General features: G+C 46.2%; 1 protein-coding gene across 21 annotated transcripts in view; it reads left to right on the top strand.

Annotated features, from left to right (window-relative positions):
• Positions 1 to 1,927: 1,927 nt before the first annotated feature.
• LOC125943740 (F-box/LRR-repeat protein 12-like) overlaps positions 1,928 to 15,715 on the top strand; it is a 61,846-nt gene continuing 48,058 nt past the window's right edge. Inside the window, exons 1-2 of one of the 21 annotated variants that reach the window (XM_049663241.1) lie at positions 1,928 to 2,114; positions 5,266 to 5,415. Coding sequence is in view for 3 of the 21 variants with exons in the window: in XM_049663229.1 (XP_049519186.1) it covers positions 1,930 to 2,114 (185 nt within the window). In the remaining 18 variants the exon portion in view is untranslated. Of the gene's footprint in view, positions 2,115 to 4,051; positions 4,134 to 5,265; positions 5,416 to 9,122; positions 9,202 to 9,407; positions 9,430 to 9,578; positions 9,658 to 10,091; positions 10,114 to 10,483; positions 10,570 to 10,718; positions 10,798 to 11,170; positions 11,258 to 11,399; positions 11,486 to 11,627; positions 11,714 to 11,856; positions 11,942 to 12,089; positions 12,170 to 12,311; positions 12,398 to 12,539; positions 12,626 to 12,768; positions 12,854 to 13,002; positions 13,082 to 13,230; positions 13,310 to 13,687; positions 13,767 to 15,715 lie in introns of those variants that run through there. The other 20 variants (XM_049663231.1, XM_049663230.1, XM_049663229.1 and 17 more) reach the window with 20 other exon arrangements.

The following is a 15,715-nucleotide window of genomic DNA, read 5'->3' as shown; positions in this document are numbered from 1 at the left end:
AACTGGAGCTCGCGGGTTCAATCCGTCGCGGAATTCGATGGGAACAAATGGAAAACACTCGTGTACTTCTATTTAGGTGCACGTTAAAAAGCCCCAGGTGGGGAAATCTAAACCGGGTGCCTCATACTCATATCGTGGTTTTGCCACATAAAACTCACAATTTGTTTGAACTAATAAATAAAAAGACAGGTGGTTGCGTTCTTCGTCTTTTTTCTAGGAGTGTAAACAAAATAAATTATTCTCGAGTCTGATTTCCGAGAAAAACATGTTACGCTTATCCGATATTTCATACATAAATGTAATGTCATTCCCATATGTCTGTCCGCTCAACTAAGCAGGTTGTATATTATAAACGGCTGCTTTAATTCAGTTATTCAACGCACTATCATAACGACAATAAGGAAGCAATTAGAGAAACGGCATACCTCACATACACGTACAGATATGTGTAGATCTGCTGCGTTCGTTCAAGAAGATAAGTGTGGTACCACATGGGGCACCCAGTTTTAATGGGTTGCAAAGATGGTGAGACTGTAAAAAAAAAAAAAAGTTTTCCTTACCTGAATCAAGTTAGCAGATTTATAGGCTGCCCCAAAACGGGGCATTTATATTGAATGACAGCTTATTACACTTATTAGCAGGGCTTATTAGCAGCTTATTAGCCGGACTTATTAACACCCCTGCGTTAATTCTCTCAGGAACTGCGCCTCTGCGCAACAGCCACAACTCTCCGGCAGCACAATCATTCGGAATAACAGTCCGCACTTGCATCGGTAACTCACCTTTGAGACTGCAATAGAGCTGTTATGCGTTGCATTCGTACGGAAACGACTGTTCGGCGTCGTACAGCATATCCATAACACTTGCATGTATATATATATATATATATATATATATATATATATATATATATATATATATATATATATATATATATATAGTTTTAATTGCCTGCTATGAATATTACTTCTGCGAATGAGAGTTTTATGTGCAGTATTCACTAATACGTGTGTTTCGTATGCAAACGTGCACGGTCGGGAGTTCTCACTGTACCATTTGTACCATTCTCAATGTACCCTTTGATTTAATTACGTAGAAATACATCGGTCATTCTTCGCGCCACGCAGCTAATAAACCTGGTTTATTTCACTTTAATATTGTTTTCTTAGATCATTGTTCCTGATCAATATCCACCAACAAGAAGCGCGCGTAAAATGACAAGCTATCAGTCATAAAATTTTCCTACGTAGTTTCATGTTGCAGAGATGCCAGTTGCTTTTAGAAGACAGTGTTAAAAACAATGGTTCACTTGGCTAAAACTACCTTTGGTACCCGCCGTCAAGAGTCATGGGCGCACCAAAGCAACTAAAACAAAAAAATGCACTACACAGACGTCTTGCGAGAAAAACTGGGCGCCGCCAGCATCCGCGTAGCGAACGCGCGCTCGCTAGCAGACGACGCGCTTGACAACGACAGCAAAACTGAAGACGACGCGTTGTATAATCCATGCCTCAAATATATATGTTTAGCAAGATGGCGTAAACATAAATTTGCAGTTGAAATAAAGCACTATTTTAAGAGCGTACTATGCGCAATCGGTCTCGGCGCCCGCAGCGAAAGTTCGTTGATTATGCCGCGGAGCGCGGCTCCGCCCCAATCCAGTTCGCTCGCAGCGCCCTCGCATAATTTTTCCACACGCGGCGCCTCAGCGGGAGAGCGCCGTTTGGCCCACTCGACCATTATCTAGTACACTCTAATTTAGACGCACGCATAAGACACCCGCCGAGCATCATCAAACTTTTGGCTATGTTTTTAGCTACTTTTGGGTCACAAATATAGTCACAAAAAATTTGGGTCTGGCTATCTTTGGGCTACATTTTGAGATCATTTGGCTATTTTTTGTTGGGGCCATCTGGCAACACTACCCTCATGTCGCAAAGATGGCTGCGGCCAGTATTGGTGCCAGAGCTGCATACACTTGCGCTGTGCAAAATTGAATTGTTCTTTCGCTCGAATATTTCTTCGTTGACAATGGAAATAGAACAGCTGCCGGAAAGCCTCCTGCTAGAGGTATTTCTTCGCCTGAAGTTCAAGGACCTGTGTTCCTGCGCAAGGTAACTCGCGCGTTTCCATACTCCAGTTTGTCAGATCTGTATACATGTGTGAATACTCAGTACATTCGATGGGATATGGCACAGCACCGGTCATTCAGCACCGGGCATTCACCGCACGTGTGAGAACTTTCGATGTACTTCACAACTTTGTAAGACATCTTTTGACGATGCGGCGATTCGCATCAACTCTGCGCTTACCTTGTTCTCCTCTCGTCGAGCGCTTACGCGCTATGTAAGCACTCTCAGTTTTCCGTTAATAGGTGATGCGGGAGCATGGTTCCTTGATGTTGTAGCGCCATAGCCTGTCTTATAAAGCTGCGCCCGTGTTCACAGGACGTAGCTGCGTAGTATCATTTTTTTCTCACTGGCCGTTTGGGCGCCCGCCACTCACAGTAGCGACAGGGGTGATAATGGGACGATCGCCTCTTCAATACGAGTCGTGAACGGCACTTTTCCTAAGGGCGAGCCCTGTTGCGCTATACTCGCAGGGTTGGAAACGTAGTACAGTTGCGTTAATTACAAGAATTGAGCGACATGTTCAAGTGCAGAGTGCTAATTAATACCTGCTCTGGTTGCTCTCTTGATAGTATGTGTTTTTATAATACCCGTGTCACACGGGTGTTTGGAAGGCCTTCCAACCGATAGTCCGTTGACTCAAAGGTCAAGTTCGAGCTGTTACACGGGCGGTTTCGAAGGCCGCCGAGTCTATTAATAGTCTATCGAGTCAATGGAGCACCCTACAACTCTATCGAAACCCCGATGGCCTTTGAGCAACGGAAGCGGAAGCATAGCCAACGGGCTCGTACTCACGAATAGAGAGAAAAAAATCAAACCAGATGCTCTAAAAAATAGTATATACGAGTGTTAATAATTATTTAATAAAGTACTTTTGACACTTGAAATGTGCGAACTGCACATACTCTCGACAACAGCGACGTGCTTGTGTTCATCGTGCCACAGTTTCGCTACTCAATAACTAAAAAACTAAACATATGTTTATAACAATGTATAAAGAATTTAATAAAGTACATTTCTGTACTTTTGAGTGGATTTAATATTATTTAACTTTTGGGGACATATAAACGACACTAAATATGTGCAGTGCCGCAAAATTTTTGTGTGAGACGTGTGAAACGCCAACCAAAGGCCGTTGAGTGCAACGGCCTTTCAAAAATGCCGTGTAGCACTGCCACAACTTCTTTGAGTCGATAGAGTTGTGGCGTTTCGAAGGCCGTCGACTGGAAGGCCTTCCAAGCATGCCCGTGTGACACGGGTATTAATACATTTTAAGACGAAGTGTCCATTGGTGCAGCAGCACTGGTAGGTGGCGGTGAGCAGAGGGCGAGAGTATGGCGCATACCTGAGAGGATTAAAGTATCTGAGTCTACGGACGAACATGTCCTGGCCGTGGGCACCATGTCCAGGGAAGCCCACTCGCCAGCCTCCCTTATGTACTCGAGAAACCACGCATTTTGGATCTTCCCAGAGGAGTCAGCGTTGAAGCCTCACAAATGGCAAATGGCATGTTCTGATCCCAAGAGTAGATGAATGTGATGACATGTAATGCTAATTGCAGTAACGGCAACAGTCATATTCTTTGAGCTCCCACTGCTGCGTGTGGACGCAAGCAGCAGTGATACATGTTGGCGTCAAAGAGGTTCATGGAAAACCGCACATACCCAGGGACCCAAGCAGGTTGGACGGTTGGTTTTAAACCCAGTTTCCTCAGCATGGCAGCCGAGTGCTCTACCCATTAGACTGTCCAAGTTGGCGAGAAAATGGTTAGAGACGGGCACCGGAAAGTGTGTGAAATATCCTAAGAATGCTAATCGCATTAAAATTGGTTTAATGAATACCAGTAATGACAGTGGTGTTTAGTTCTCCCATTTTTCTTATGTCGGCATTGCCATGTAGTCTTGGGGCCCCTTTGGGCACAGGCATTGTGTTGCAGCTCATATTGAACATGAGTCTACATCAGAACTCAATGGTCGCCGAATCGCTGTGGAGTACTGTTTGCTGGTGAGTACCTGCAGCAGTTTTCCAAACATGCAATCCATCAGAAAATTGAATTTCCTTACTTTCTAGGGCATGCAGCCAAAAATCAAGATATGCTGTACGCAGCTGTCATTGTTATAGTTTTCTTTGAGGCGGTGAATGTAGTTATGAGCCCTGCACTCCAAATAGCTGTACAATGCTGTCGTGTCACTTTGCTCACCCCTTCCACTGTAAAGATTGAGGCTGTCAAGTCTAGTAAGCTACAAGCAAGCTACAAACCATCATGAACCAGATTTAATCGTGAGAAAAACTGATAAGTGCATGTTACACAATGCCTCCTCGGAGAAGATACCTGTGAAAACCTGCTGCATGCATGCTGCGTTGCCATCTCTTGTCGCTATTTTACATACAGCTGAAATGGCGACGAGGGGTGCTGGGATGTCTGACACGTTGGCTGCATGCATATCATGTTACATGGTGCACTAGTAACTGCACATGTGCTACGTCTGTCTTCACTTTTCTCTGTTGTAACATTTAGTTGCAATCATTTGTTACTGCTGCGTGGAGCTGTGTGCACAAAATCAGGGCTGAAAGGAGCTGTGTGTGTCATTTATTGAGGTACTAGTGTGTTACCACATGTGAACTATGGCTTTCAGCCATTACAAAGGAGGATTGGGTTCTACACAGTACTTGCCATTTCTCTGTAGTATGGAGCCTACATTTTCATCTGTCAACCTTAGGGAGAACTGCAAGATTCTCTAGCTAATCAGCACGAAATCAATTGTTGAGCACCAGAAAGTTTGTTTGTTCTTACGAGCAAAAATGTTCTAGTGACCCGATTGCATCACTGTTTTAATTTTTGTGCCACAGTATGTGCGGTGTTTACACATGGGATGTTAAGGCTGTCGTACATGGCCTGGAGAAAATGCTGAAGAGGGGTTGGGGGTTGCTCCTTCGGCAAAGCGCCTCACCTTTCTTGTCGACGACACTCAGCTCAGCGAAGCTAAAATCTGGATATTGGTGTGGCGGAAGAAATTTCGAAGATTACAAATGAAAGGCTGACTGAGCAGTGCCCATTCAGCAAACCCTAATGCAGTGCTGATGTTTCTTTGAATTAGTGCATTTAATTTTGAAAAACTGTATGTTAATCCTTCAGGCATTACAACCCTCTGTGTTGTCTCACTGTCCACTAAGGCGAGAGTACACACTGCTAGCCCAGCCAAGAAATCGCGAAGGTCCTGCTAGGGCTGCAAAAGTTTTTGGACACTGCATAACTTCAAAACAGTTGATTTCAAGGCTGCTCTAGGTGTGTGCTAAAAGTAGTGTCCATTATGCTGTTATAGACCTTCCTTTTCTTTATTGTGGGAATAAACGTAGTGCTGGGAGAGGCTTGTACAACTGATATCTATATTGCATCCATTAAGCCTCTCTTCATAAACTGTGCCGTGGGAGTGGCAGATGGCTTTTAACAAAAACCACTGTCCTGGAGGATGCTACGTATTACGTGGTTGGGCAGCACAGGTACAATTTTTGTATGGAAATAAATTTATTCACATAGCACATTAATGAAGTGTGTGGTATTATTCAAGTGCCTAACACTGAAAATTTCTAAGGTAGATAAGTAGGACAGTGTACTATAGTTAGCTTGCAGAAAGTATTGTATTTAAATCTGTCTTAACAGTGTTTATTTATTAGTACGTATTACCCTCAGGACCAGAGGCATTACAGAGGGGGAGTGGAACCTATGGAAAAAAAGAAGACACGATACAGGCTTTGTTCTGTTAATACAATATTAGCTGAAGAGATGAGATAAAAGCGGGAAACAACAAAAATTCAAGCAAATGACCGAGAACAAACATAATTACATACTTGGTTAGTTACATTGCAATACACTTGTGTTTAAAACATTATGAAACTGGGAATAGTGAACAGCGGACGTGACTGATCCCAGAAGGTGGTTCCAGTCCTGCAAGGTGTGGGGTAAAAATGATTGATAACATATTTGTGTTAAGCACAACATTATTCCCACCTTTTGTGCATGATCGAAACGAGAGGAAATGTATGATGGAGGAAGGGTAAGGTCATTTTGCAGGGCGGGACTGTAGTATATTTTGTGGAAGAGATACAGGCGAGAAAACTTGCGGCAACAGGCGAGTGGCACAAGCTGTAAAGACTCATTAAAGTGACACTGGCAGTACGACTGTAGTTTTCGAAAATAAAGCGGACAGAGTTATTTTGGACCAACTCGAGGGCAGAAGTATCAGTGCTGGGGTCCCAGATGGAAGCGGCATATTCGAGTTTACTTCTGACTAAAGTTTTGTAAAGGAGGAGTTTTAAAGAAACAGGAACTGATGAAAACTTGCGCCGGAGGTAACCTAATGAGCAGTTAGCATTGCTAATTATTTTGCTAATACGAAGAGACCAAGTAAGAGAGGAAGTTATGTGGACACCTAGGTAGCAATAGGACGTTACGGATTCGAGAGCGGAGTTCTCGAGCAAGTAGGAAGTGGGGCAAGGAGTTGTACGGGAGACACGTAATAGCTTACATTTCGTTGTGTTGAGTTCTATCAGCGAGACTTTACACCAGTTAGATATACAGTTGATATCGTTTTGAAGCATCGTAACATCATTTTGGTCAATAATTTCACGGAAGACTACACTATCATCGGCGAATAAGTGAATGTTAGAGGTCATGCATTGGGGCAAGTCATTAATATAAATGAGAAACAGGAGAGGGCCGAGTACTGAACCTTGGGGCACACCAGAATGAACTGGCCTCAACAGGGAATTAGAAGTGTTGGCAGGCACAAATTGTGAGTGACCGGATAGAAAATATTCGATACAAGAGAGGAGTTTCCTATCAATGTTCAATTTACTTAACTTAAAGAGAAGTAAGCTGTGCCAAATTTTTTCAAAAGCTTTTGCGAAATCTAAGAAAACACAGTCAGCTATAGAACAATGATAAAGAATTGTATGTAGTTTGTGTGTAAAGGAAGCCAGCTGTGTTTCACAAAAAAGGGATCGGCAGAAACCATGTTGAGCCTTCGAAAAGAACGAGTTAGCATCAAGAAAATTAACAATGTTTGTGTAAAGGACATGTTCGAGGATTTTACATGGAATACTAGTTAATGAAATCGGGTGGTAGTTTAAGGGGTGAATTTTTACTTACTGATTTAGGAACTGGAACCACCTTTCCGACTTTCCATTCAGATGGCAGTGTGGATTCATCAATTGATTGTTGGAATATCTCAGATACCATAATACTTGGATATATTTTGGTACTTTTTAAGAATTTAGCATGGATAAGGTCAATTTCTGGGCTTGACACTTTCAATGATTCGATAATTTTTTCGATGCTAAGGGGTTGAATAATTACTGGATCCGTTAGAGAATTAAAACGCTACAGGGCATTTGGCAACTGGGATTGCTTCCCCAGAAGAGTCAATTAATGTGATTTTGCTGTTACGGATGGGGTTAATGGTTCGCCATACTTTCGTGGGTCATTACTGTGCATAGTTGGCAAAGTATTGTGTAGGAAATAATTACGATAACCTTTTAGTGCGGAGATGTAAGCATTATTCGCTTTCAAATGCATCCCACCGCTGCTCGGAGGGAGAATGCTTGGCAGAGCAAGAGCCGTTTTCTTTTTTTTGCTTTGTTTTTTGTTACAAAGTCGTTTTAAATGCCAGTTACACCAAAGTGCTTTCGAATGTGAAGAAATAGTGCGCATAGGTATGCGCCTGTCAATTAATTCATGCACTTTTGGTGTTAACATATTCCAGTTAGCTTAAGTTGTTCGACTTTCGAAATCGTCTAACAAAACGTTTAGGAAGGTAGACAGTTCATTATTAATAGCTTCAAAGTTGGCTTGGTTGTAATTACGAAGGCACTTTTTGACTCTGCGGTTTATTGGCTGACAATATTTTACTTCAAAACAGCGCTAAATGATCGCTTACACCAGGCAGATACGATAAATCAAAGACCATATCAGGACAGTTTGTTAGTATAAGGTCTAGCATATTTGCTGTATTGTGTGACATTCTAGTAGGTTGTGAAACAAGCTGATAAAGACATACCGAGCAAAGATTGATAAGTCAAAGCATTCTGATGAAAACGGTTTCAAAAGTGGCGGGGGATCAGAAGACCAGGAAATGTTAGGAAAGTTGAAGTCTCCTAGGATAAAAATGAAAACATTAGGATGACGTGCAATAATGGGTATCAATGGCGTCATGTAAATGGGCAGCAAAATTTGAGCAATTATTGGGCGGACGATAGGAAACCCCAAACACAAACCTTTAATAATAGATATGAGCCTGCACCCATGCAGTTTCAAGATTAGTTTGAAGGCAAGGCACATGGGGGCAGAAAACATGCCTAAGCTGGCATTACTGTCTATGCAGATGTTGTCGTGGATTATAAGAGCGACGACTACGAGCGACACGAATTGGCTACCTATCAACAGAACTCAGCAGGACACTGCGAGCAAAGCGTAGGAGGATCGGCTATCATCAGCGGTGACGTCACCTTTGGCTCGACTAGAAAAGGAGCAGCACATCCTTCCTGAGGAAACCTTCAGAGGGCACGGCACATGGCCTACAGGAAACATGCCTAAGCTGGCATTACTGTCTATGCAGGTGTTGTCGTGGATTATAGGAGCGACGACTACGAGCGACACGAATTGGCTACCTATCAACAGAACTCAGCGGGACACTGCGAGCAAAGCATAGGATGATCGGCTATCATCAGCGGTGACGTCACCTTTGGCTCGACTAGAAAAGCAGCAGCACATCCAGAAAACCTTCAGAGGGCACGGCACATGGCCTACAGGAAACATGCCTAAGCTGGCATTACTGTCTATGCAGGTGTTGTCGTGGATTATAGGAGCGACGACTACGAGCGACACGAATTGGCTACCTATCAACAGAACTCAGCGGGACACTGCGAGCAAAGCAGTAGGATGATCGGCTATCATCAGCGGTGACTGTCACCTTTGGCTCGACTAGAAAAGGAGCAGCACATCCAGGAAACCTTCAGAGGGCACGGCACATGGCCTGCAGAAAACATGCCTAAGCTGGCATTACTGTCTATGCAGGTGTTGTCGTGGATTATAGGAGCGACGACTACGAGCGACACGAATTGGCTACCTATCAACAGAACTCAGCGGGACACTGCGAGCAAAGCGTAGGAGGATCGGCTATCATCAGCGGTGATGTCACCTTTGGCTCGACTAGAAAAGCAGCAGCACATCCAGGAAACCTTCAGAGGGCACGGCACATGGCCTGCAGAAAACATGCCTAAGCTGGCATTACTGTCTATGCAGGTGTTGTCGTGGATTATAGGAGCGACGACTACGAGCGACACGAATTGGCTACCTATCAACAGAACTCAGCGGGACACTGCGAGCAAAGCATAGGATGATCGGCTATCATCAGCGGTGACGTCACCTGTGGCTCGACTAGAAAAGGAGCAGCACATCCAGGAAACCTTCAGAGGGCACGGCACATGGCCTGCAGAAAACATGCCTAAGCTGGCATTACTGTCTATGCAGGTGTTGTCGTGGATTATAGGAGCGACGACTACGAGCGACACGAATTGGCTACCTATCAACAGAACTCAGCGGGACACTGCGAGCAAAGCGTAGGAGGATCGGCTATCATCAGCGGTGACGTCACCTTTGGCTCGACTAGAAAAGCAGCAGCACATCCAGAAAACCTTCAGAGGGCACGGCACATGGCCTGCAGGAAACATGCCTAAGCTGGCATTACTGTCTATGCAGGTGTTGTCGTGGATTATAGGAGCGACGACTACGAGCGACACGAATTGGCTACCTATCAACAGAACTCAGCGGGACACTGCGAGCAAAGCATAGGATGATCGGCTATCATCAGCGGTGATGTCACCTTTGGCTCGACTAGAAAAGCAGCAGCACATCCAGGAAACCTTCAGAGGGCACGGCACATGGCCTGCAGAAAACATGCCTAAGCTGGCATTACTGTCTATGCAGGTGTTGTCGTGGATTATAGGAGCGACGACTACGAGCGACACGAATTGGCTACCTATCAACAGAACTCAGCGGGACACTGCGAGCAAAGCGTAGGATGATCGGCTATCATCAGCGGTGATGTCACCTTTGGCTCGACTAGAAAAGCAGCAGCACATCCAGAAAACCTTCAGAGGGCACGGCACATGGCCTGCAGGAAACATGCCTAAGCTGGCATTACTGTCTATGCAGGTGTTGTCGTGGATTATAGGAGCGACGACTACGAGCGACACGAATTGGCTACCTATCAACAGAACTCAGCGGGACACTGCGAGCAAAGCGTAGGAGGATCGGCTATCATCAGCGGTGACGTCACCTGTGGCTCGACTAGAAAAGGAGCAGCACATCCAGGAAACCTTCAGAGGGCACGGCACATGGCCTGCAGAAAACATGCCTAAGCTGGCATTACTGTCTATGCAGGTGTTGTCGTGGATTATAGGAGCGACGACTACGAGCGACACGAATTGGCTACCTATCAACAGAACTCAGCGGGACACTGCGAGCAAAGCGTAGGAGTATCGGCTATCATCAGCGGTGACGTCACCTTTGGCTCGACTAGAAAAGGAGCAGCACATCCAGGAAACCTTCAGAGGGCACGGCACATGGCCTGCAGAAAACATGCCTAAGCTGGCATTACTGTCTATGCAGGTGTTGTCGTGGATTATAGGAGCGACGACTACGAGCGACACGAATTGGCTACCTATCAACAGAACTCAGCGGGACACTGCGAGCAAAGCGTAGGATGATCGGCTATCATCAGCGGTGATGTCACCTTTGGCTCGACTAGAAAAGCAGCAGCACATCCAGAAACCCCTCGTTCAGAGGGCACGGCACATGGCCTGCAGGAAACATGCCTAAGCTGGCATTACTGTCTATGCAGGTGTTGTCGTGGATTATAGGAGCGACGACTACGAGCGACACGAATTGGCTACCTATCAACAGAACTCAGCGGGACACTGCGAGCAAAGCGTAGGAGGATCGGCTATCATCAGCGGTGACGTCACCTGTGGCTCGACTAGAAAAGGAGCAGCACATCCAGGAAACCTTCAGAGGGCACGGCACATGGCCTGCAGAAAACATGCCTAAGCTGGCATTACTGTCTATGCAGGTGTTGTCGTGGATTATAGGAGCGACGACTACGAGCGACACGAATTGGCTACCTATCAACAGAACTCAGCGGGACACTGCGAGCAAAGCGTAGGAGGATCGGCTATCATCAGCGGTGACGTCACCTGTGGCTCGACTAGAAAAGGAGCAGCACATCCAGGAAACCTTCAGAGGGCACGGCACATGGCCTGCAGAAAACATGCCTAAGCTGGCATTACTGTCTATGCAGGTGTTGTCGTGGATTATAGGAGCGACGACTACGAGCGACACGAATTGGCTACCTATCAACAGAACTCAGCGGGACACTGCGAGCAAAGCGTAGGAGGATCGGCTATCATCAGCGGTGACGTCACCTGTGGCTCGACTAGAAAAGGAGCAGCACATCCAGGAAACCTTCAGAGGGCACGGCACATGGCCTGCAGAAAACATGCCTAAGCTGGCATTACTGTCTATGCAGGTGTTGTCGTGGATTATAGGAGCGACGACTACGAGCGACACGAATTGGCTACCTATCAACAGAACTCAGCGGGACACTGCGAGCAAAGCGTAGGAGGATCGGCTATCATCAGCGGTGACGTCACCTGTGGCTCGACTAGAAAAGGAGCAGCACATCCAGGAAACCTTCAGAGGGCACGGCACATGGCCTGCAGAAAACATGCCTAAGCTGGCATTACTGTCTATGCAGGTGTTGTCGTGGATTATAGGAGCGACGACTACGAGCGACACGAATTGGCTACCTATCAACAGAACTCAGCGGGACACTGCGAGCAAAGCGTAGGAGTATCGGCTATCATCAGCGGTGACGTCACCTTTGGCTCGACTAGAAAAGGAGCAGCACATCCAGGAAACCTTCAGAGGGCACGGCACATGGCCTGCAGAAAACATGCCTAAGCTGGCATTACTGTCTATGCAGGTGTTGTCGTGGATTATAGGAGCGACGACTACGAGCGACACGAATTGGCTACCTATCAACAGAACTCAGCGGGACACTGCGAGCAAAGCGTAGGAGGATCGGCTATCATCAGCGGTGACGTCACCTGTGGCTCGACTAGAAAAGGAGCAGCACATCCAGGAAACCTTCAGAGGGCACGGCACATGGCCTGCAGAAAACATGCCTAAGCTGGCATTACTGTCTATGCAGGTGTTGTCGTGGATTATAGGAGCGACGACTACGAGCGACACGAATTGGCTACCTATCAACAGAACTCAGCGGGACACTGCGAGCAAAGCGTAGGAGGATCGGCTATCATCAGCGGTGACGTCACCTGTGGCTCGACTAGAAAAGGAGCAGCACATCCAGGAAACCTTCAGAGGGCACGGCACATGGCCTGCAGAAAACATGCCTAAGCTGGCATTACTGTCTATGCAGGTGTTGTCGTGGATTATAGGAGCGACGACTACGAGCGACACGAATTGGCTACCTATCAACAGAACTCAGCGGGACACTGCGAGCAAAGCGTAGGAGGATCGGCTATCATCAGCGGTGACGTCACCTGTGGCTCGACTAGAAAAGGAGCAGCACATCCAGGAAACCTTCAGAGGGCACGGCACATGGCCTGCAGAAAACATGCCTAAGCTGGCATTACTGTCTATGCAGGTGTTGTCGTGGATTATAGGAGCGACGACTACGAGCGACACGAATTGGCTACCTATCAACAGAACTCAGCGGGACACTGCGAGCAAAGCGTAGGAGTATCGGCTATCATCAGCGGTGACGTCACCTTTGGCTCGACTAGAAAAGGAGCAGCACATCCAGGAAACCTTCAGAGGGCACGGCACATGGCCTGCAGAAAACATGCCTAAGCTGGCATTACTGTCTATGCAGGTGTTGTCGTGGATTATAGGAGCGACGACTACGAGCGACACGAATTGGCTACCTATCAACAGAACTCAGCGGGACACTGCGAGCAAAGCGTAGGATGATCGGCTATCATCAGCGGTGACGTCACCTGTGGCTCGACTAGAAAAGGAGCAGCACATCCAGGAAACCTTCAGAGGGCACGGCACATGGCCTGCAGAAAACATGCCTAAGCTGGCATTACTGTCTATGCAGGTGTTGTCGTGGATTATAGGAGCGACGACTACGAGCGACACGAATTGGCTACCTATCAACAGAACTCAGCGGGACACTGCGAGCAAAGCGTAGGATGATGGGCTATCATCAGCGGTGACGTCACCTGTGGCTCGACTAGAAAAGGAGCAGCACATCCAGGAAACCTTCAGAGGGCACAGGCACATGGCCTGCAGAAAACATGCCTAAGCTGGCATTACTGTCTATGCAGGTGTTGTCGTGGATTATAGGAGCGACGACTACGAGCGACACGAATTGGCTACCTATCAACAGAACTCAGCGGGACACTGCGAGCAAAGCGTAGGATGATCGGCTATCATCAGCGGTGACGTCACCTGTGGCTCGACTAGAAAAGGAGCAGCACATCCAGGAAACCTTCAGAGGGCACGGCACATGGCCTGCAGAAAACATGCCTAAGCTGGCATTACTGTCTATGCAGGTGTTGTCGTGGATTATAGGAGCGACGACTACGAGCGACACGAATTGGCTACCTATCAACAGAACTCAGCGGGACACTGCGAGCAAAGCGTAGGATGATCGGCTATCATCAGCGGTGACGTCACCTTTGGCTCGACTAGAAAAGGAGCAGCACATCCAGGAAACCTTCAGAGGGCACAGGCACATGGCCTGCAGAAAACATGCCTAAGCTGGCATTACTGTCTATGCAGGTGTTGTCGTGGATTATAGGAGCGACGACTACGAGCGACATGAATTGGCTACCTATCAACAGAACTCAGCGGGACACTGCAAGCAAAGAGTAGGATGATCGGCTATCATCAGCGGTGACGTCACCTTTGGCTTGACTAGAAAAAGGAGCAGCACATCCACGAAGCCTTCAGAGGGCACGGCACATGGCCTGCAGAAAACATGTCTAAGGTGGCATTAATGTCTATGCAGATTCTTTACCGCTCCAATGCTGCTTGTTACCGAAGTGACAATCGATTTTTGTTTGTGCCCTCATAACTGTAATACTAGTGTCATTGATTGCTGGTCTGCTGTGCTGATGCTTTTGATGTCAGGTGACATTGAGGAAAACCCCGGGCCAAAGACAGCTGAGATGTTGGAGCAAATCTTACAAAATCAGGCTGCACCTGAATCTTAGATGCTATGAAGAAGGAGGTACCCGGTTTAAATACTAAAACTGACAAATTGACCGGCTATCTTAAAGTTATTGAAGAAAGGAGTGAGCGTATAACTAACCTGGAAACTATAGTTCGGCAACAAGAACAGAAATTAATTGACTATGAAAATAGGAGCAGATGCACTAACCTTATCGTTTTCGGCTTACCTGAAACTTCTGGTGAAACCGAATCAGACTTGATGGGAGCCATTGTTGGTAAGCTGTCTGAAGTAAAATTAGGCGTTAAAGTGAAATCAGTAAACCGAATTTACCAGCTGGTCAAGGAAAAACCAAATAACTCAAGACCAGTCATTATTAATTTTTATAATCACTCGGAAAAGGAAAATGTGCTCAAAAACTGTGGAAAGCTAAAGGGGTCTACCATTAGTACGAGCAGTGATTACACGAAGGAAACCGTCGATGACAGGAAGAAGTTGTGGTGAAGCAGCGAAGTATAAAAAGCGAATGGCGCAAAAGTGAAGCTGATTCATGATAAGCTTAAAGTAAACGGTGAGCTGTACGAATGGGGTCGAAAACAGAACATTCGTCGTCAGTGCAAGCATAGATAGACAAAATAAACCAGAAAGTCACGACGGCTCTGAAGCTTCCGCTGATCGCAGCTCGCGTATGCCTGGAGCGGTGGATAGTAGAGGCGGGAGGCCACCTCAGCCAACGCGGTCATAGCTCAAATTTCTTTCAATAAATTTGCCAAGCATTGTAAAGAAATTCACAGATTTAGAATACTTACTGATTACAGGCAGTCCCCATGTTATGGTCACAACAGAGACATGGCTGAAGAGTCTCATAACGGATAACTGCATTGTGCCGCCAGGATACAAGATTTTTCGATGGGATAGGGACACTCGAGGTGGTGGCATCGCGGTAATAACTAAAAGCACAATGGTGGCAATAAAAGTGGATTGCCAATTATCATAAACAGTGTGGTGCAAGCTGAATTATGCCAACATTACGTATCTTATTGGAGCCGTCTACAGACCACCTAGCACTCCGCCAGAGTTTTTAGAGGACTGAATTTTATGTTTTTGTGTGCTCATGTAAATGGAAACACAAGACTAACAATGGCTGGAGACCTCAACTTACTGCATATTAACTGGGAAAGTTTTTCAACTGGTCATGAGGGGTAGAAACCTGTAATGCTGATAGGCTATTAGAGCTAATGTTTTCTCATAATCTCACACAAATTGTAAAAGACTGCACAAGAATCACCCCTACGTCAGACTCATTGTTAGACGTGCTTTTCATATCAA

This window comes from Dermacentor silvarum, chromosome 3 (assembly GCF_013339745.2).
Source record: "Dermacentor silvarum isolate Dsil-2018 chromosome 3, BIME_Dsil_1.4, whole genome shotgun sequence".
NCBI classification, from domain to species: domain Eukaryota; kingdom Metazoa; phylum Arthropoda; class Arachnida; order Ixodida; family Ixodidae; genus Dermacentor; species Dermacentor silvarum.
The sequence above is the reverse complement of the archived record's forward strand: the minus strand, read 5'-3'. Positions and strand labels throughout refer to the sequence as shown.